Source organism: Hemitrygon akajei, unplaced genomic scaffold (genome assembly GCF_048418815.1).
Source record: "Hemitrygon akajei unplaced genomic scaffold, sHemAka1.3 Scf000149, whole genome shotgun sequence".
Classification (NCBI taxonomy): domain Eukaryota; kingdom Metazoa; phylum Chordata; class Chondrichthyes; order Myliobatiformes; family Dasyatidae; genus Hemitrygon; species Hemitrygon akajei.
In genome coordinates, this window is record NW_027332035.1 from 221,393 (window position 1) to 243,767 (window position 22,375).

The following is a 22,375-nucleotide window of genomic DNA, read 5'->3' on the forward strand; positions in this document are numbered from 1 at the left end:
TATCTTTTTGTATTAATGTATTAAAAATAAATTATAAATTCTACCAATGAGAATTACAAATTCTCTTACTGAAGGATTCATATTCAAAATAGTATCCAACAAATCAGATTCTTGCATATATGGGAACTTAGATAATTATTTTTTGTAAAAAAAATGTCTAACCTGAAGATATTGCAGTAAGTGTGTATGAGAGAGAGAATTTTTGCTAATTAACTTCAAAAGTCATCAATCAACCATGACAAAATAAATGAAAATAAAAATAAATAAATCTGCAAAAAAAAACAGATCCCCTTAATCACTAAAGATTAAACAAGTTTGGGAGAGAGAACTTAATATGACCTTTGTTAATGAAGATGGTCAATTCTTCTTTAATATGAACCAATCAGTGTTTAATTCAATTTAAAATTGTTCACTGTTACTATTTAACAAAGGAGAGACTATCTAAAATATTTCCTAACATAAACAATTATTGCGATAGGTATAAAACTGAATTTACACTTTTTCACATATGTTCTGGTCATGTTCTTCATCAAAATGTTTTTTGAAATCTTTATTTTCTACAATTTCTAAAGCTCTGAAAATTAATTTACAACCTGATGTACAAACCTTTGATTTCTGTCTATACATGCAGTCCTCGCATGACATTTATCCTCCTCCACCTCACTATCTGCTCTAACACTCTGGTTCCCCTCCCTCTGCAAATCTAGTTTAACCCCCTCCCCCTCCCCCCCCCCCCCCCCGACCCCCCGAGCAGCACTAACAAATCTACCCGCAAGGATGTCAGTCCTTCTCCAGTTCAGGGGTAAACCATCCCGTCGGAACAGGCCCCACCTTCCCGAGAACAAAGCCCAATTGTCCGGAAACATGAAGCCCTCCCTCCTGCACCATCTCCTTAGCCACGTATTTAGCTGCACTCTCCGCACATTTATATTTACAGGGACTTTACTCCTGACGCCGGTCCCGGGATCCGACCCGTTTACAGACCCGGAGCGGAACCGGAGCAGATTCTCAGCCACTGGTTTCGATTCCCAGTCCGGAAGAAAGGATAAAGTTTCCCCGTGAATTTATTCCCAGTGAAGGTGTGGAGATGGGACTTGGTCTCCGCGTTGTAAAATGAAACTGTCCCGCACTCGTAACTGAGATAAACTCCCACCCTCCCGGGGATGGGACCGGCAGGGAGACGGGATTCGGGGGTGGGGAGACCACGGATCACGTCATAATCCCGATGTAATACGTCACTATCCCGCCTGATGACCCAGAATCCGGTCTCCGGACTCAGACTGAACCATCCCTTCCTCTCCACAGACTCTGCGGCGACTCCCAGCCACCAGACCCGATTCCCCATCACCTCCACCTCCCAGTAATGTCTCCCCGATGTGAATCCCTCCGAACCCAGCACACAAGGCCGGTCTGTGAATCTCTTCCCGGTGTCAGGGAGATCCCTCCCGGTCCCGGTATATCTCACACTCTTCCGATCTTCAGACACCTCGAGACCCGGACCCGCCGTTTCCACATCCAGGGTGACAGAGACTGGGGGGAGAGGCAGAGAATTAGAGAGTCCCCGGGGATCGGGGGGAGACTCGGGCAGCGCGGCCCCGGGGATCGGGGGGAGACTCGGGCAGCGCGGCCCCGGGGATCGGGGGGAGACTCGGGCAGCGCGGCCCCGGGGATCGGGAGAGACTTGGACAGCGCGGCCCCGGGGATCGGGGGGAGACTCGGGCGGCGCGGCCCCGGGGATCGGGGGGAGACTCGGGCAGCGCGGCCCCGGGGATCGGGGTGAGACTCGGGCAGCGCGGCCCCGGGGATCGGGGGGAGAATCGGGCAGCGCGGCCCCGGGGATCGGGGGGAGACTCGGACAGCGCGGCCCCGGGGATCGGGGGGAGACTCGGGCGGGGCGGCCCCGGGGTTGGGGGGAGACTCGGGCAGCGAGGCCCCGGGGATCGGGGGGAGAATCGGGCAGCGCGGCCCCGGGGATCGGGGGGAGAATCGGGCAGCGCGGCCCCGGGGATCGGGGGGAGAATCGGGCAGCGGGGCCCCGGGGATCGGGGGGAGACTCGGGCAGCGCGGGCCCCGGGGATCGGGGGGTGGGGAGACTCGGGCAGCGCGGCCCCGGGGATCGTGGGGAGACTCGGACAGCGCGGCCCCGGGGATCGGGGGGTGGGGAGACTCGGGCAGCGCGGCCCCGGGGATCGTGGGGAGACTCGGACAGCGCGGCCCCGGGGATCGGGGGGTGGGGGAGACTCGGGCAGCGCGGCCCCGGGGATCGTGGGGAGACTCGGGCAGTGCGGCCCCGGGGATCGGGGGGGGGGGGGAGACTCGGGCAGCGGGGCCCCGGGGATCGGGGAGGAGACTCGGGCAGCGCGGCCCCGGGGATCGGGGGGTGACTCGGGCAGCGCGGCCCCGGGGATCGGGGGGGGGGGAGACTCGGACAGCGCGGCCCCGGGGATCCGGGGGAGACTCGGGCGGCGCGGCCCGCGGGACAGGGGGGAGAATTGGGCGGCGCGGCCCCTGGGATCGGGGGGAGAATCGGACAGCGCGGCCCCGGGGATCGGGGGGGGAGACTCGGGCAGCGCGGCCCCGGAGATCGGGGGGAGACTCGAACAGCGCGGCCCCGGGGATCGGGGGGAGACTCGGGCAGCGCGGCCCCGGGGATCGGGTGGGGAGACTCGGGCAGCGCGGCCCCGGGGATCGGGGGGGAGACTCGAACAGCGCGGCCCCGGGGATCGGGGGGAGACTCGGGCAGCGCGGCCCCGGGGATCGGGGGGAGACTCGGGCAGCGCGGCCCCGGGGATCGGGGGGGGAGACTCGGACAGCGGTGCCCCGGGGATCGGGGGGGAGACTCGGGCAGCGCGGCCCCGGGGATCGGGGGGAGACTCGAACAGCGCGGCCCCGGGGATCGGGGGGAGACTCGGGCAGCGCGGCCCCGGGGATCGGGGGGGGAGACTCGGGCAGCGCGGCCCCGGGGATCGGGGGGAGACTCGGGCGGCGCGGCCCCGGGCATCGGGGGGAGACTCGGGCAGCACGGCCCCGGGGATCGGGGGGAGACTCGGGCAGCGCGGACCCGGGGATCGGAGAGAGACTCGGACAGCGCGGCCCCGGGGATCGGAGAGAGACTCGGACAGCGCGGCCCCGGGGATCGGGGGGAGACTCGGGCGGCGCGGCCCCGGGCATCGGGGGGAGACTCGGGCAGCACGGCCCCGGGGATCGGGGGGAGACTCGGGCAGCGCGGCCCCGGGGATCGGGGGGAGACTCGGGCAGCGCGGCCCCGGGGATCGGGGGGAGACTCGGGCAGCGCGGCCCCGGGGATCGGGGGGAGACTCGGGCGGTGCGGCCCCGGGGATCGGGGAGGATTTCCGCTGGACGGAGAGCAGAGAGACCCCTGGCCCTTGACTCCTCAGACAGGGGAAACATCCTCCCTCACTCCTGCCTGTTGACCCCTGAAAGAATTTTGTGTTTCCATGAGATCTCCTCTCATTCTTCGAAGCTGGGAACAGAGAACATAGAGCAGTACAGCACAGGAACAGGCCCGTCATACAATGTTCACATTCATTTGTGAGTGTGAAGTGGGGGAGTGTGATGGTTTGTGACAGTAAAGGAGGTGATAATGGGAACCAGTAGGGGAGAAATGAATGGCAGATTGAACCAGGAGGGGGAGGGGTGGAAACCCCGTGGGTGAACTGTGTGTGTAGACGTAATGAGAAGCGAGAGGGGGCAAAGATGGCAGATGAGGATGACTTTGTCCCCTTTCCCACAACCCCATCCCCCGCAGCCCCTCATTAGGACAGGGGATGAATTTGCAGGAACCCTTAAGCAACACAGGTCCTGATGAAGTGTTTCAGTCTGAACCGTGGACTGTTTACTCTTTTCCATAGAAACTTCCCGGCCTGCTGTTCCCCCAACAATTTGTGTGTGTTACTCTGCTTTAAATATACTCAATTATTTGGCCTCCACAGCTGCATGTGGCAGATTCACTATCCTGTGGATAAAGGAATTCCTGCTCATCTCTGTCCTAAATGGACATCCCTATAGTCGGAGGCTGTGCTTACCGTTCTCGACCCACCCACATCCTCCCAACATCAACTCTCTCCCGACAGGTGTCAGAGAGATCTGGCGAGACCATTCATCAGGACCTGTTTAGCTTGGATTACCAGCATCTGCAGAGTTTCTCATGTTTGATTTTTAAAGCAGAAGTTAATAAGTAAACTTCTTGATTGGTCAGTGTCTCCAATGTTATGGGGAGGAGGCGGGAGAATAGGGTTGATGGAGATAATAAATCAGACATTCCTCTAAACTCCCGTGAGTACAGGCCCAGAACCATCAGACAGTCCTCATAAGTTAATTTTTTCATTCCCGGAATCATTCTTGTGAATCTTCTGGACCCTCTCCAATGCCAGTACGTCTTCCAATAGAAGGGACCCAAAACTGCTCACGATACTCCAAGTGTGGTCTGACCAATTCCTTATAAAACCTCAGATTTACATCTTTGTTCTTGTATTCTAATCCTCTCGAAGTGAAAGCAAACATTGAGTTTGCCAATCTTACCACTGACACAAACTGCAAGTTAACCTTCAGGGAATCCTGCACAAGGACACCCATGTCCCTTTGCACCTCTGATTTTTCAGTTTTCGCCCTGTTTACAGAATTGTCTCTGCTTTTATTCCTTCGACCAAAGTCGTACCTGCCTAAGTTTGTACCTGCCAAACTCTACCTGTGCTACAAGATCCTCATTCTGTATACTGGTGCATTCAAATAAGACCATAAGACAAAGCATCAGAAGCCGGCCACTCGGCCCTTCGAATCCGCTCCGACATTTTATCATCAGCTGATCAATTCTCCCATTTATTCCCACTCCCCCACCTTCTCACCATGACCTTTGATGCCCTGGCTACTCACATACCTATCAATCTCTGCCTTAAATACACCCAATGACCTGGCCTCCACTGCCGCAAGAAATTCACAGATTCACCACCCTCTGGCTAAAAAAATTTCTTCACATCTCCGTTCTGAATGGTCGCCCTTCAATCCTTAAGTCATGTCCTCTCGTACTAGACTCCCCCACCATGGGAAACAACTTTGCCACAACCACTCTGTCCATGCATTTTAACATTCGAAATATTTCTGTGAAGTTCCCCCTCATTCTTCTAAACTCCAAGGAGTACAGTCCAAGAACGGTCAAATGTTTTTCATATGTTAACCCTCTCATTCCCGGAATCATTTTAGCGAATCTTCTCTGAACCCTCTCCAATGTCAGAACATCCTTTCTTAAATAAGGAGCCCAAAACTGCACACAGTATTTCAAGTGAGGTCTTACCAGTGCCTTATACAGCCTCAACATCACATCCCTGCTCCTATACTCTATTCCTCTAGAAATGAATGCCAACATTGCATTCGCCTTCTTCACCACCGACTCAACCTGGAGGTTAACCTTAAGGGTATCCTGCATGAGCACTCCCAAGTCCCATTGCATCTGTTCCGAATGTGCAACAACTCTCACGGGCCGAAGGGTACAAATTCGTCCCCTCCTTCTTGAGAATCGCAAGATGGCTTTTAATTCGGGTCTGGGACCCAGGAAATGAGAGAGAATCCTCAAGGTTTTTGCAATGTGTCCTGGCCCCTCAGCAAGACTAAGCCACGGATAACGGCCATTGTCTCTTGGAGACGGAATTGTGTATTGAGTACTGTACTATTCATTGAAGCCCTCAGGGAATGACCGGAGTGGGCTGATTGAGGGATTGCATCATCCCAACCTGATTGACATCTGAGTAAGGATAAAAGCGGGTCTGGGAAACAACCCCTTGAGATGCTCCAGGAGAAATGTTAGAAATCCCGTGACAGCGTTTAATAGCGACAGCCGGTGGAGGGCTCGCGTGCGTCCTTTCCCGTTGCCTGGGATTGGGGCCTTACCACGGAAGAACGGCTTCGCTAAAGAAGAGGCCACCAACGAAATTTCGAAGGATCGGCATCATAAAAAGGAAAAGCTGGCAAGTTTCTAAAAACTCTCTCTTGACTCCAACCAAATGCTGAAGCCTGCATGAACTGAGTGACTTTTATATTTCCATCGGACAATACATTATCCCCTAGACAACGATAGTTATTTCTTATTGATTATTATTATACCCGCACTTTTGGATTTAGTATTGACGACGTATATTATCTGTATGTTTGCATTGATATTATTTTTGTGTATTTTTACCAATAAATACTGTTAAAAATAGTACCATCAGACTTCAACCGACCTCTCTATCTTTGCTGGTAAGTGACCCAGTTACGGGGTTCGTAACACATCTCAGAATTTTGAATTCTCTCTCCATTTAAATAATAGTCAGCCCGTTTATTTCTTCTACTAACGTGCATGACCATACACTTTTCAACATTGTATTTCATTTGCCACTTCTTTGACCATTCTCCTAATCTATCCAAGTCTCTCTGCAGACTCTCCGTTTCCTCAGCACTACCGTCCCCTCCACCTATCTTTGTATCATCAGCAAACTTAGCCACAAAGCCATCTATTCCATAATCCAAATCGTTGATATACAACGTAAAAAGAAACGGCCCCAACAAGGACCCCTGTGGAACACCACTGGTAACCGGCAGACAACCAGAATAGGATCCTTTATTCCCACTCTCTGTTTCCTGCCAATCCGCCAACGATCTATCCACATATGTAAATTTCCCGTAATTCCATGGGCTCTTATCTTGTTTGTCAGGCAGGATTTTCCTTTAAGGAAACCATGCTGAGTTCGGCCTATCTTGTCATATGACTCCGTAACCTCATCCTTGACAATTGACTCCAGAAACCTCCCAACCATTTCTCAAGCTAACAGGTCTATAATTTACATTTTGCTTCCTTGCCCCTTTCTTAAATACCAGAGTGGCATTTACAATCTTCCACTCCTCCGGAACCATGCCAGGGTCTATTGACTTTTGAAAGATCATTGCTAATGCCTCCGCGATCTCCACAGCTACTTCCTTCAAAACACAAGGGTGCATTCCATCTGGTCCTGGAGATTTATCTACCCTTAGACTATTCAGCTTCCTCAGTACTTTCTCTGTCGTAATTGTGACTGCGTACGCTTCTCTTCCCTGACACCCTTGAGTGTCCGGTATACTGCTGATATCTTCCTCAGTGAGGACTGATGCAACTACTCGTTCAGTTCCTCAGCCATCTCCTTATCTCCCATTACAATTTCTCCAGCATCATTTTCTATTGGTCCTTTCTCCACTCTCACCTGTTTTTTACTCTTTATATACTTGAAAATGCTTTTAGTATCTTCTCTGATATTATTTGCTAGCTTCCTTTCATAGTTCATCTTTTCCCTCTTAATGGCCTTCTTAGTTTCCTTTTGTAACCTTTTAAAACCTTCCCAATCCTCTGACTTCCCACTAATTTTTGTTTCCTTGAATGCCATCTCCTTTGCTTTTACTTTGGCTTTCACTTCTCTTGTCAGCCACGGTCGCATCCTTTTTCCATTCGAAAATTTCTTCTTTTTTGGAATATATCTGTCTTGCACATTCCTCACTTCTCGCATAAACTCCAGCCACTGCTGCTCTGCTGTCCTCCCGCTAGTGTCCCTTTCCAGTCAAATTTGGCCAGTTCCTCTCTCGTGCCACTGTAACTTCCTTTACTCCACTGAAATACCGACACATCGGATTTCAGCTTCTCTTTCTCAAATTTCACAGTGAACTCAATCATGTTAAGATCACTGTCTCCTAACAGCTCCTTCACCTCAATCTCTCTAATCACCTCTGGGTCATTACACAATATCCAATCCAGTAGCTCTGATCCCCTAGTGGGCTCAACAACAAGCTGTTCTGAAAAGCCATCTCGTAGACATTCTACAAATTCTCTCTCTTGAGATCCAGTGTCGACCTGATTTTCCCAATCCACTCGCATGTTAAAATCCCCCACAATTATCATAACACTGCCCTTCTGGCAAGCCTTTTCTATTTCCTGCTGTAATTTGTAGTCCACCTCACTGCAGCTGTTAGGAGGCCTGTAGATAACTGCCATCAGGGTCCTTTTACCCCTGTGATTTCTTAGCTCAACCCATAAAGATTCTGCACCTTCCGATCCTATGTCACCTCTATCTAATGATTTATTATCATTTCTTGCCAATAAAGCCACGCCACCCCCTCTGCCTACCTGCCTGTCCTTCCGATACACCGTGTATCCTTGGACGTTCAGCTCTCAGAGACATGCATCCTTTAGCCACGTCTCAGTGATGGCCACAAAATTATACTTGCCAATCTGTAACTGTATGACAAGATCATCCACCTTATTCCTTATGCTGTGTGTATTTAAGTATAACACCTTAAGTCCAGTATTTGGTACTTTTTGTTTTGATTGCACTGCAACTCATCCCATTGGCTGCAAATTTGCTCCATCACCTGCCTGTCCTTCCTGACATCTTGACTGCTCACTATCTGAGATTTATTTCTGTTTTCCCCCTCCTCCGCTCTATCATTCCAGTTTCCCATCCCCCTGCCAAATTAGTTTAAACCCTCCCTAACAGCTCTATTAAACATTCCCGCTATGATATTGATCCCCTTCGGGTTCAGGTGTAACCCGTACTCTGGCACCTGGGAGGCAGCACACCATACGGGTATCTCTACCAGGCTCACAGAATCTCCTGTTTGTTCACCTGACTATGGAATCCCCTATGACTACCGCATTCCTCCTCCCTCCTTCCCTCCTGCACAACAGCGCCAGGCTCAGTGCCAGAGACCCGGTCACCGTGGCCGTCCCCTGTCAGGTCATCCCCCTCGACAGCATCCGAAACGATATACTTGTTGCTGAGGGGGGCAGCCACAGGGGTGCTCTCCACTATCCGGGCATTTCTCTTCCCTCTCCTAACAGTCACCCAGTTTTCTTACCCCTGTAGCCTAGGGATGACTACCTCCCTGTAGCTCCTGTCTATCACCTCTTCATTTTCTCTAATAAGCAGTAGGTCATCAAGCTGCAGCTCCAGATCCCTAACACGGTCTCCGAGGAGCTGAATCTCGGTTCACCTGGTGCAGATGTGGCTATCAGGGAGGCTGGAGGTCTCCCAGGATTCCCACATCTGACACCCTGAACAAAGCACTAACTCTGCAGACATGCTACCTAATTCTACAGGAATGAAACAAAGAAAGATAGGTCTACTCACCCACTTACTTCGCCAAACACACGAACTTTTTAAACCGTTAGCTAATGTGCCCTGCTGTTCCCCCGTCCGTCCAGGCCGATTTGCCAAGGGGAGAAAAAGAGTCGGTGCCTCGCTCTCGCCTCTTCCCGTTACCGCCTAAGCCCGTTGAGCCAAAGCCCTACACTCTGCTGCCACCCACTCCGCTGCCCGCTGTATAGGGTGGTCATCTTTTTAAACTCTCTGCGCTGTCCTGCGCAGTCTCGCCGTTCTTGTACCCGAACTTTTTTTAAAAAACTGCCTTCCTTCAGAATTTAGCTCCCACGCCGCCCTTCTTGTCCCAATCTAAAAAAACACCTTCAGTCCTGTATTCATCAGCCTATTCCACACTATCCACATGAAATTCAGCAAGGCCTTCGATGTCGATGATAGGCCACACTTGGAGCATTGTCTGCATTTCCGGTTCCCGAATATGGGGAGGATGTCATTACACTGGACAGGAGGCTTCAGGAGGATGTTACCATGACTGGGGGCTTGGGTTAAAAGCAGAGAGTGGATAAGCTTCGGCTATTCAGTTGTAGTGTAGGATGTTCAGGTATGACCCCTTATTGAGGTAAATAACTGATAAGGAGCTTAAATAAAGGTTTTTTTTTTCCAAGAAATGTGAGTACAGAACCAAAGGCCTCAGATTGAAAGTGAGACGGGAAATTTTTCTGAGTGGTCTATCGGGTAACATTCTCATAGAGAGGGAGGTTGGTAAATGGAATTTGCCCTCAGACGCTGTAGAAACAGGTAAAAATAAAATATTTTAAAATAAATTTGTGCAGGTACACAGATGGGAAATGGTTAGAGGGATGGGGGGGGTCAAACACACTCAAATGGGCCATGCTCAAGAAGACATCTTAATCTTGCAGATTGATGAAGTGGGCCGTGAGTTCAACATCCATCAAACCCTCCCAGATCATCCTCCTGAGGAATCTCACCCCGGAGTCTGTCTGTGAAGTGTTGATGTGACGTCACGTCAGAGGGCAGCTCAGTGACACAGAACAGACAGACTGGGTAAGGACGGCAGATTTCAATCCTAAATGGGAATTTGTGCCTATTTCTGTGGCCGTGTGTTACTCTCTGATTGTGTGTGTGTGTGTGTGTGTGTGTGTGTGTGTGTGTGTGTGTGTGTGTGTGTGTGTGTGTGTGTGTGTGTGTGTGCGTTTGTGTGTGTGTGTGTGTGTGTGTGTGTGTTTGTGTGTGTGTGTGTTTGTGTGTGTGTGTGTGTGTGTGTGTGTGTGTGTGTGTGTGTGTGTGTGTGTGTTGATTGTGGTAAATATCCGTGTAGTGTGTATACACATTGAAGGAGAGTGTACACATTTAAGAATTTTTATGTTACACTGTGTCATCACATGTCTGGTGTGTTGAGTTGTTTAAATGAATAAATGACTGTCTCTGAAGAGATTGGTTTCCAGGTTACTGAGGGAAATAACAACGTACATTGCTGAGGTTCTGACTACAATCTGCCAGTCCTTCCTGTGTATGTGTGTGAGGGAGCTTTGCCAGGCCGGTTATGCTGTGTGTGCTTCTCCCGAGATGAAATCTTGACCCATGTCAATGCGTGTTGGTGTGTCCGAGCTCATTCTCACAATGCTTCAATGTAGTGATCTGATCACCATAAGACATAGGAGCAGAATTAGGCCATTTGCCTATCGAGTCTGCTCCGCCATTCAATCATGGCTGATCCTTTTTTTTCCTCCTCAGCCCCACTACCTGGTCTTCTCCGCGTAACCTTTGATACTGTGTCCAATCTAGAACCTATCAAGCTCTGCCTTAAATACACACAACAAGTTCCACAAATTCACCAGCCACTGGCTCAAATTTCTCTGCATCTGTTTTAAATAGACACCCCTTTGTCTTGAGGCTGTGCCCTCTTTTCCTAAACTCCACCACCATGGGAAACATCCTTTCCACATCTACTCTGTCTAGGACTTTCAACATTCGAAAAGTTTCAATGAGATTCCCCCTCATCTTTCTAAATTCCAGCGAGTACAGACACAGAGCTATCAAACGTTCCTCGTATGATAACCCTTTCATTCCTGGAATCATCCTTATGAAATGAACCTTCTGCAATGCCAGCACATCTTTTCTTAGATGAGGAGCCCAAAACTGTTCACAATACTCAAGGTGAGGCTTCACCAGTGCCTTATAAAGCCTCATCATCACATCCCTGCTCTTGGATTGAATGCTATTCTAAACCACAGATTAAAAGCCAGGAGCAACAGTCTCCGGGACAGCTTCTTCAACCAGGCCATCAAACTGATTAACTCATGTGGACACAACTGAATTTCTATGTTATATTAACCAGCCTGTTGTACATATTATTCATCATAAATTACTATAAATTGCAAATTGCACATTTAGACGGAGATGTAACATAAAGAATTTTAGTCCTCAGGTATATGAAGGATGTAAGTAATAAAGTCAATTCAAATCTATTTCTTGTTTATTTTTTTCATCCCAATCATTCTTTCAGTTCCTCTCTGTAGATATTTAAAAGCTTCCCAATCCTCCGTCTTCCTGCTAATTTCGTGTTTAGTTGTATTCCCTCTCTTTTGCCTTTACATTAACTTGTCTTCCCTTGTCAGCCGCGGTTTTACTATTTTGCCATTTGAGTATTTATTTATTTTTGGAATACATCTATCCTTCACCTTCCTCATTTTCCCAGAAACTGACACCATTTCTGTTCTGCTCTCATCCCTGCCAGCATCTCCTTCCAATTTGCTTTGGCCAACTCCTCTCTCAGACCACTGTAATTTCTTTTACTCCTCTGAAATGCTACAATATCAGGCTTTACTGTCTCCTTATCAAATTTCAAGTTGAACTCAGTCATGTTGTGAGCACTGCTTCCTAAGTTTTCTTTTAACTACTCACCTCTGGCTCAATACATAACACCCAATCCAGTAGAGCTATTCCCCAAGTAGGCTCAACGACAAACTGCTCTAGAAAGCCATCACATTGCATTCAACAAACTCACTCTCTTGAGATCCTTTACCAACCTGATTTTCCCAATTGCCCTGCATGTTGAAATCTCCCATGATGATCATAACATTATCCTTTTCATCAGCCTTTTCTATTTCCAGCTGTAATCTGTGGGCCTCAACCCACTGACTGTTGGGAGGCCTGTATATGACTGGTGTCAGTGTCATTTTTACTTTTGCAGTTCCTTACCTCAGCCCACAAGGATTCAACATCTTCCAATCCTATGTCACATCTAGCTGCTGATTTACCTGCAGAGCCACGACACCCCCTCACCCGACCTTCCTATACCACCGATACATTGTGTAACCGTGAACATTCAGCTCCCAACTACAACCATCCTTCAGCCACGATTCCGTGATGGCCACAACATCATACTGACAATCGGTAATAGTGCAACAAGATCATCCACCTTATTTCTCATACTCCATGCATTGAGATATAACACTTTGTGTACTGTATCTGCTACCCTTTTTAATTCTGCATCTCTAATGCACTGATACTCACTCTGCTGGCTGCAATTTTCTCCTCTCATCTGTCCGCCCTATCTGACAGTCTGACTGCACGATATCTTTGCATTTTTACCAGCAGTCCTATCCCTTCATTCCACTTCCAACCCCCCACCCCACCAAATTAGTTTAAACCCTCTCCGACAGCTCTATCAAACCTCTCTGTGAGAATATTGTTCTCCCTCAGGTTGAGGTGCGACCCATCCCTTCTGAGCAGGTCATTCCTCCACCAGATGAGATCCCAATGATCCAAGAACCTGAATCCCTGTCCCCAGCACCATCTTCTCAGCCATGTTTATCTGTCAAATTATCCTGTTTCTACCCTCACCAGCACGTGGCACAGGCAGCAATCCAGAAATTACAACCCTGGGGGTACTGCTTCTGAGCTTTCTACCAAGCTCTCCAAATTCTATTATCAGGACCTCTTTGCTTTTACTTCCAATGTCATTGTCACAAATTTACCAAAATATCTGGCTCTTTTCCCTCCCTCTCTAAAATGCTGCGGACACGATTCGAGGCATCCCTGACCCTGGCACGCAGGAGGCAACATACCATTCGGGTGTCCCGTTCACATCAATAGATTCTCCTGTCTGTTCCCCTGACGATTCAGTCCCCGATCACGACCACTCCCCTCTTCTGCCTCTGACAACAGTGAGAGATGCTGATCCGGAAGGGGGAAGACCTGTGTCAGTCAGAGTCTGCACTCACAGGGCACATGAAGGACTTGTGTATTTTCCTGACAATCCCTGTCACCACACTGATACTCATTTTTATTCCTTATAATATTAACGTCAGTATTTAATTCCCAGTTCCTCTGGTAGATCCTAACTCATGTCCTGGTGTGTTAGTGCATTTGCCTGGGATCAGGACAGGGTGGTTCATCTGTCACTCCCGTGTATTGGTTGTATTGTGACCCTGTGCTGGTGTGTTCAGGGGTCTGACATCTCCAGCTGACCATTTGACAGTGATGCCTCCCTGTCGGTGGGGTTAATGTGAAATAAACTTAAGTTCCCCTTCAGCCCAGTATTACAGACAATCTTTGCCTCAAATTGGAACTAAATTGAGCTTCATAAACAAGGGGAAATGAATCTTTGTAAGTTTTACCTCGATTAATAGCATCAAGCGTTTCTCTCAGCACTGTGTTCAACAAATAGAGGTGATCAAATTTTTCAACCGGTAGGGTCTCATCTGTCACTGACAATTCCTGGATATCATCATTAATCCTGTAAATATTAAACTGCTGGTTATAAATTGCTATTCTGAACTATTTTACAAATCCATTCAGGGTTTCAGTAAAGAGCCTGTCCTACCTTCTGTTCCGACGAGCTTCCTCCTGAAATAAATAAAACACAAATCCAATTAGACCTGGACTTACTGTCCACATCCTGAATTTCATCCAAATCATTACAAGGTGTTGAAAATTCCCACTCCCGCAATCACTCACACACACGGACAATACAGAACCACGGGGTAACTTACAAGGAAAGTTTCTGAATGTCAGACCATTTCTGAGAGGATGAAACTTACAGGGAAGACAGGACAGGCTGTGCATTATCATCTGGATATGACATCAGGCTGATAGGATGGAGGAATTTAAGATCAGTGATGTATGTGATTGTGTGCAGGTGGAGGAAGTACCTCTATTTATGGGGAGACTTGTGGGGAGATGTAATTCCAGATGGATTTTAACAAATTCCACAAGAAATTTAGTGACGAGGGTGTGGAACTCGCTGCCACAGGAGTGGCTGAAATGGAACAGCAGAGATTGAATGTAATGGGGAGGCTGGATAAACACGTGAGGGACCAGGGAGTTCGGGGCACTGTTGCTGGTTGTGGTGAGTAGGTGGGTGGAGGATTGTGAAGCAGGGAAATTGAGAGGAGAAAATGGGCCGAATGACCTGGTTATGTTTTGAACAGTTGAACGTTTATTTGAATGTTATCTGTAAAAGTAAAGAGACAGTAATAGTTTCCCTAATCTGATGGAAACCAGATACAGAAGATAAGTCTGATGTGTGGGTCAAATTCTTTGTTCTCACTGATTGACAGAGAGACCCTCACACCAACCGCACCAGACACACTCACAGCCTGTGACTGGAACTGGGAGTTAACGAGAGTTTTAGAGGGTATTTAATGTAGAATTAAGGACACAGTCAGGAGCTCTGTGTTATGATCAGAGTAAATAATTTCAGAGAAATTTGCATTCTGTCCTGGGATGTACAGAAGTTGTGGAAGTCCAGTTTTGGGACAATAGACAATAGGTGCAGGTGTAGGCCATTCGGCCCTTCTAGCCAACACCGCCGTTCAATGTGATCATGGCTGATCATCCACCATCAGTATCCCGTTCCTGCCTTCTCCCCATATCCCTTGACCCCGCTATCTATAAGAGCTCTATCTAACTCTCTTGAAAACATCCAGAGACTTGGCCTCCACTGCCTTCTGGAGCAGAGCATTCCACATATCCACCACTCTAGAGAGAGCTGGGCGGAGAGAGATTTGTGACGGACTGTAGTCTGGTTTGGGGTCTTTTGGCAGGAGTAGCAGAGCGGGACAAGGGAAGTGACTCAGGATGCCGTTGGAAGAAGAGTCCTTGTTACTTTGTTGAAACAGTTTTTCCGCATCACTGTTCTAAATGGCCTACCCTTATTCTTAAACTGTGGCCTCTAATTCTGGACTCACCCATCAGCGGGAACATGCTTCCTGCCTCCAGCGTGTCCAATCCCTTAGTAATCTTATTATTATAGGACAACAACAACCCAGGCATGGTAAAAGCGAAGGGAAAAAGTTACGTATCTGTACTTTGTTCTGGGCAGTTTTGAGCTGGGGTCGGGCGGATGTCATTCTGTTCTTGACCGCTGTGTTGCAGCTTACTTTACAATGAATTACCCTGAAGTTTCATCGCTTCAAGATTGTATTTTGCTAATGAAGGACTGAAAGCGTATCTTGGACATTTTGAAATGTCATTATTGGAGTGATGGGAGGGCGCATCATGCAAATATAACAACTTGTGTGAGGTCGCCAGCAGCGGCAATTGATTTGTTAGAATTGACCGCTGTGCTGTGTTTATTTCAAATATACCACTGTTCATTTAGTGCCCTTTGACAGAAACAAATTGAAATATAATCCCTCACCTTGAGAAACATCACACTGTCTTTTTGATCCATCTGTTCCTTTAACTTTGAGATTTCCTCCTGAATAAACCTTATATTCTCTTGAATCTCCCGAAGATTTTTCTCCATTGGATTGAGAATCCTCTTCTCTTCTTCCCTGAGATCCCTGAGTAAGCTCTGCTCTTTCTCAGTGATAATCTGGCGCAGTTCAGCAAACTGGGATGTGATGTGGGACTGAACGCTGTGTGACTGTTCCTGTCGAATGAAAGGTGAAGATTAATATACTGCATTGCTGTGCTCTGTTTCCTTTTGTCATTAAGTTCGGTCTGTTAGAGTCCATGCTACTTCTGAGTGCATTCCCGTCAACACCATTCCCTCACGTTTTCCTGAAACCTATTCTCACTTATTGACCTATAAACTCCCATCTGATTCACACACACCCTCCCCACCTTTACAGGGTTAATGGTAATTAGCCATTCATCCAGCATGTCCTTGAGTTGTGTCGGAATCTCTCGTGGTCACAGGGAGAGCATGCAAACTCCACACAGACAGCAGCAGAGGTCAGGATCGAACCCAGGTCACTGGAGCTGCGATACTCGGCTATTCTGCATTAAATGGAGCAAAACTCGACAGTAATATCAGAAATTCCGCTCAGGAAGCCTCACCCGAACTCCGGAAATCTTCTCTTTCTGTTGCTGCTCCTTTTCCTGGAAGTCTGATTTCTTTTTTGTGAGAGAGTCTAAGGAAGATTTTAGCTGATCCTGGAAGTCAGAGAGTGAAGGAAATAGAAACAAAGATGCATCAAAAGAAACAGGTGATCAAACCCGATTATCACACAAAATGCCGGAGGAACTCAGTGAGTCAGGCAGCATCTATTCAGGGGAAATAAACAGTCGGTGTTTCGGAATGAGACCCTTTATTAGGACTGGGTAAGAATGGGACAGAAGCCAGAATAAAAAGGTTGGGGACGAGAACCAGCTTACAGGTGACGGGTGAGAGACAACGTGAGGGGGAACGTGGGGGAGGGTGATGAAGTGAGAAGCTGAGAGGGGACAGGTGGAAGAGGTAAAGAGCTGGAGAAGAAGGAATCTAATTCGAGAGGACAATCGACCATGGAAGAAACGGGATGAACTGGGCTGTTTGCGGCCCTGAATGGTGACGAGGGAGGAGGTTAGGAGTCAGGTGTAGCACTTGTCCCGCTTGCAGGTGTCGGTGCCCGGAGGGAGATCAGTGGGGAGGAGCGAGTGGATCAGGGCGATACAGTACGGGGAGCGATCCGTATCGAGAGCGGAGACTTGCGGGGTGAGGAGGTGGGCTGTGGGACGGAGAGATGCTAGAATCCCGTTGGAGAAGGCGGAAGTTGCAGAGAATGATGTGTTGGTTATAGAGGCTCGTGTGATGATATGTAGGACAAAGGAAATATTTTAAGTATTAAACTAACGTTAGTTTTTACCTTGTATAGTTTAACAGCTTCTTTAATCGGCTTGAAGCGGTGCTCTCTGTGTTCCTCCGCCACTGCACAGACCAGACAGATCAGTGTCTTGTCCGTTTCACAAAACAGCTTCAGTTCTTCCTCATGTTCCTCGCAGTGACGTTTACTTTCCTTCCCTTTCGGGTTCAGGCTTAGATTCCGAACTTTTTGTGTCAGATTTGCTAAGGCCCGATTGACCCTGAGGGTGCGGTCAGCAAACACCTCTCTACATTCCGGGCAGGAGTTTCTCTCCTCCCTTTCCCAACACCGTGTGATACAAGAGCGACAGAAGTTGTGTCCGCACTCCAGTATAACCGGATCGGTGAAGAAATCCAAGCAGACGGGACAAATTACCTCCTCGCTCAAACTCTCGGTCTCTCCTTTCGAAGCCATGTTAACTCCCAGCACTTCCTGATTCAGAATGCTTTCACTTTCGGGGAGCTGCTGATCCCCTGCAGTACCGCGATTGTCCACTACGCGCGCTGCAGACTCGGGGAATCAAACAACACACACACAATGCTGGTGGAACACAGCAGGCCAGGCAGCATCTGTAGGGAGAAGCACTGTCGACGTTTCGGGCCGATCCCCTTCATCAGGACAGCTGGTGTGGTATACTGCATCCGGTGCTCCCGTTGTGGCCTTTTATATATTGGTGAGACCCGACGCAGACTGGGAGACCGTTTCGCTGAACACCTACGCTCTGTACGCCAGAGAAAGCAGGATCTCCCAGTGGCCACACATTTTAATTCCACGTCCCATTCCCATTCTGATATGTCTATCCATGGACTCCTCTACTGTCAAGATGAAGCCACATTCAGGTTGGAACAACAACACCTGGGTAGCCTCCAACCTGATGGCATGAGCATTGACTTCTCTCACTTCTGTTACTGTCCCTCCTCCCCTTCTTACCCCATCACTGACATATTTAGTTGTTTGTCTTTGTTTTTCTCTCTCTCCCCCCATCACTGCCTGTTCTCCATCTCCCTCTGGTGATCCCCTCCCCCTTTCTTTCTCCCTAGGCCTCCCGTCCCATAATCCTTTCCCTTCTCCAGCTCTGTATCCCTTTTGCCAATCACCTTTCCAGCTCTTAGCTTCACCCTACCCCCTCCGGTCTTCTCCTATCATTTCGCATTTCCCCCTTCCCCTCCTACTTTCAAATCTCTTACTATCTCTCCTTTCAGTTAGTCCTGATGAAGGGTCTCGGCCCGAAACGTCGACAGTGCTTCTCCCTATTGATGCTGCCTGGCCTGCTGTGTTCCACCAGCATTTTGTGTGTGTTGTTTGAATTTCCAGCATCAGCATATTTCCTCGTGTTTGCTCCGGGAATCAACATGGTTTTGCTGGATGTGTTCAGTGGAAATTCTGACCATTTCTATGTTTAGTGTGTGAACAACCCCATCCCGTAAAAACCCAGTGCGACAAAAACATCAGCTGAATCTCCAAAGGCCTCATCCCTGCGGTCGGAAGGACCTTCCCCTGGAAGACGATTGAAGTCCTGCGCTGAAAGGAGAAGCCATGTGTCCCCCCTGGGGTGGTTCACTACTACAATAACTGCGAGGCTTCCTCAGCCAACCCGGTCACTCCCTGTCCAGTGTAGAGAATCCTTGTAGTCCCAATGGTGTCCCTGTAGTCTGGAATGTGTCAGTCGGCAGCATTCCTGAACGACAGGGGTTCCCAAACATTTTTATGCCAAAGACCAATACCAGTAACCGTGGACCCCAGGTTGGGAACCGCTGCTCTCCGGATATCTCGATGTGATGGCAGGCCAACAAGTTTCGAGCGTCTTTCCCCGAGTTGATGATCTTCCAGCAGCACTCGCTGTCCGTTTTCCTGTGCATCCTGGGAACAGCCTGAGGATCAGTGAGCCTTCTGTCACGCAGCTGCTGTGGCACAGGCCCTTGCATCTTTCTCCACAGATCTTCGCCAGCCCACAGTCCGCAAAGAGGTGAGTGACCGTCTCGTCTCCACGGCAGTAATCTCGGGGCAGCGCGCTGTGGGAGTGATCTCCGGGCATGCAGCAAGGATCAGACTGGAAGGGGACCTCTCGTCTCCACTGCAGTAATCTCGGGGCAGCGCGCTGTGGGAGTGATCTCCGGGCATGCAGCAAGGATCAGACTGGGAGGGGCCCTCTCGTCTCCACTGCAGTAATCTCGGGGCAGCGCGCTGTGGGAGTGATCTCCGGGCATGCAGCAAGGATCAGACTGGGAGGGGCCCTCTCGTCTCCACTGCAGTAATCTCGGGGCAGCGCGCTGTGGGAGTGATCTCCGGGCATGCAGCAAGGATCAGACTGGGAGGGGCCCTCTCGTCTCCACTGCAGTAATCTCGGGGCAGCGCGCTGTGGGAGTGATCTCCGGGCATGCAGCAAGGATCAGACCGGGAGGGATCCTCTCGTCTCCACTGCAGTAGTCTCGGGGCAGCGCGCTGTGGGAGTGATCTCCGGGCATGCAGCAAGGATCAGACTGGGAGGGCCCCTCTCCCCCAGGTTTGGCACGATGATTGAAGTAGTTCATCGCCCTCCTGATGAACCGACACAATCTACTATATTCATCCCAGTGCACTCCGGTTGGAGCCCAACCAGCCACTGAGCACATCGACATGAAACGCTGTCGGAGTAGAGCAGCATCCACCATCGGAGATGCTCACCACCCAGGCCAGGCTCTTTTCTCGCTGCTGAAATCAGGTAGAAGGGACAAGAGCCTCAGGACTCGCACCACCAGGTTCAGGAACAGTTACTACCCCTCAACCATCAGGCTCGAGAACAACACAGGATGACTACACTCACTTACCGTCCATTGAGATGCTCCCACAACCAATCATCGTAACAAAATGAGTGAAACCGGAGGTGGTTTGACTGAATCTGATCGTCTTGGGCCTGTCTCAGAATTAGAGAAGTAAAAGGGACAGGCTCAATCTCACAGGATATTGACAGGGTTGGGGCAGGAATGATGTTTCCCCTGGCTGGGCTGTGGAACCAGGGTTCACAGACTGAATATCACATTTCACCTCAGCAGGACTGAGATGAGGAGAAATTTCCTCACCAGTGCAGTGAATCTTTGGAATCTCCTCCACAGGGTTTCTAAATTCAATAGATATATTTTGGGGCTCAGCGCTGATGGGGACATTGCAGGAAAGTGATGTTGAGGTCAAAGGTCAGACATGGAGAGGGTACAGATGAATTTCACAAGGATAATTCCAGGAATGAAAGGGACGTTTGATGGCTCTGGGTCTGTACTCGGTTGAATTCAAAATGGTGAGGGGAATCTGATTGAAACCTTTTGAATGTTAACAGGTAGACAGAGTAGATGTGGAAAGGATGTTACCCATGGTGTGAGAGTCTCGGACAAGAGGCACAGCCTCAGGATAGAGGGGCGCCCTTTCAAAACTGAGAATCGGAGAAATGTCTTCAGACAAAGCGAGATAAATTTGTGGAATTCGTTGCCACATGCAGCTGTGGAGGCTACCTCGTTGGGTGTATTTAAGGCAGAGATTGATAGGTTATTGACTGGACATGACATCAAAGGTTACGGGGAGAAGGCCAGGAACTGGGATTGAGGAGGAAAGAATAGGATCAGCCGTGATTGAATGGCGGAGCAGACTCGATGGGCCAGATGGCCTAATTCTGCCCCTATGTCTTATGGTCTTGTAGTGTTATTTTCCGAGTGAAGGGCAGAGCAGGCGCAAGGGGCCGATTAGCCACACCACCTCCTGTTTATTATTTTCTGATCCACGAGTTTACCTTTGCGGCTTGTTCTGCCCTGGTCTTCAGCCTGTCAGAATGCACAGGGGAGCGGTGAGAGCTCCGGACATCTATCGGCAGCCGCTGCGGTTATTTCATGTTCCTGTTATTTGTTGCTATTTATTTATGTTTGCATTTGCAGAGTTTGTTGTCGTCTGCACTCTGGCTGGTCTTTCACTGATCCAGTTGTAGTTACTATCCTGCAGATTTTCTCCTTATTTCCGCAGCAAAATGCTTCTCGGGGTTTTATGTGGTGACTTATCTGAACTCTGATAATAAAATCTACTTTGAACTTTGAGCCTCGGGGAACTTGCTCTGTTTCTGAGAACAGACTGTGACTGACATCTCCAGCTCCCGGTAGCAGCCCGTCCTCAGACACACTCACAGCCAATCAGCGGCACCGCTGGGAAGTCTTGCTCCCATTGGCTGAGGAGTGCCAGTGGGCGGGATGCTGAATGTTCGGATCAGTCCGAGGTTTGGAGCTGAGAGCGAGTGGACCCGGGGAGAGGCCGAAGATTGGGAGCTACACTTCGGGTAAAGGCTGCAACACCGGCCGGGTGAATCCTTACCGTGGCGGAGATTCCGTGAGATGTTTCAGCTGCACGGAGGGTGCCCGGTCTTTTCCTGCCGAGGATCGGGGCCTGTTGTCGGGAGTTTCCTCTCAGACCTGTCTCCTGCTGCTGGGAGCCCGGATCTGACCCGCAGCGGCTGCCGATGGATCTCCAGTGCTCTCACCGCTCCCCTGTGCAATCGGACAGGCTGAAGGCAGAACAAGACGCAAAGGTAAACTCGTACTTTGGAAAATAGGAAGAAGGAGTAGGCGTGGCCATTCGGCCCCTCGCGCAAGTTCTGCCCCTCACTGCGATCATGGCTGATGTTTGACCTCAGCGCCATTTTCCTGCAACGTTCCCATCTTCGCTCAGCCCTTCAATATGCCTTTTGAATTTAGACAACTTGCGGGGAAAAAATCCAAAGGTTCTCCGCACTCCTCATCTGAGTCCTTCCAGCTGACATCGGATTCTGAGTCTGTGACCCCTTATTCGACACGCAGTGAGGAAAAATGTCATTCCTGCCCCCACCCCGTCAATACCCTGTGAGACTGTGTCTGTCTCAGTCAGACCACTTGTTATTTCTCCAATTTTGAGCTTCATACCGGGGGCCACGGAGCAAGCAGGGTGTCACAAAGGGAGGAATGTGGGAGTGTTGTATGTCTGAGCCCAGCTGTGTGTGTTTGTGTATCAGAATCAGGTTTAATATCACCGGCACATGTGGTGAAATTTGTTGTTTTGTGACGGCAATGCATAGTAATAAAAAGTATAAATTACAATAAGTATTAATAAAATTAAATTTGAAATATAGTGCAAAACAAGAGTAAAAATCCTGAGGGGGTGTTCATGGGTTCTGTG

At 49.4% G+C, this 22,375-nt stretch overlaps 1 protein-coding gene across 1 annotated transcript; it reads right to left on the reverse strand.

Moving 5' to 3' along the window:
• Positions 1 to 976: 976 nt before the first annotated feature.
• LOC140723948 (E3 ubiquitin-protein ligase TRIM39-like) lies at positions 977 to 21,863 on the reverse strand. Its single transcript, XM_073038487.1, has 3 exons — positions 21,765 to 21,863; positions 8,805 to 8,824; positions 977 to 1,541 (listed from the first exon to the last, which is right to left on the reverse strand). The coding sequence occupies exons 1-3, from the start codon at positions 21,861 to 21,863 to the stop codon at positions 977 to 979; spliced, it is 684 nt and encodes a 227-aa protein (XP_072894588.1).
• Positions 21,864 to 22,375: the final 512 nt, after the last annotated feature.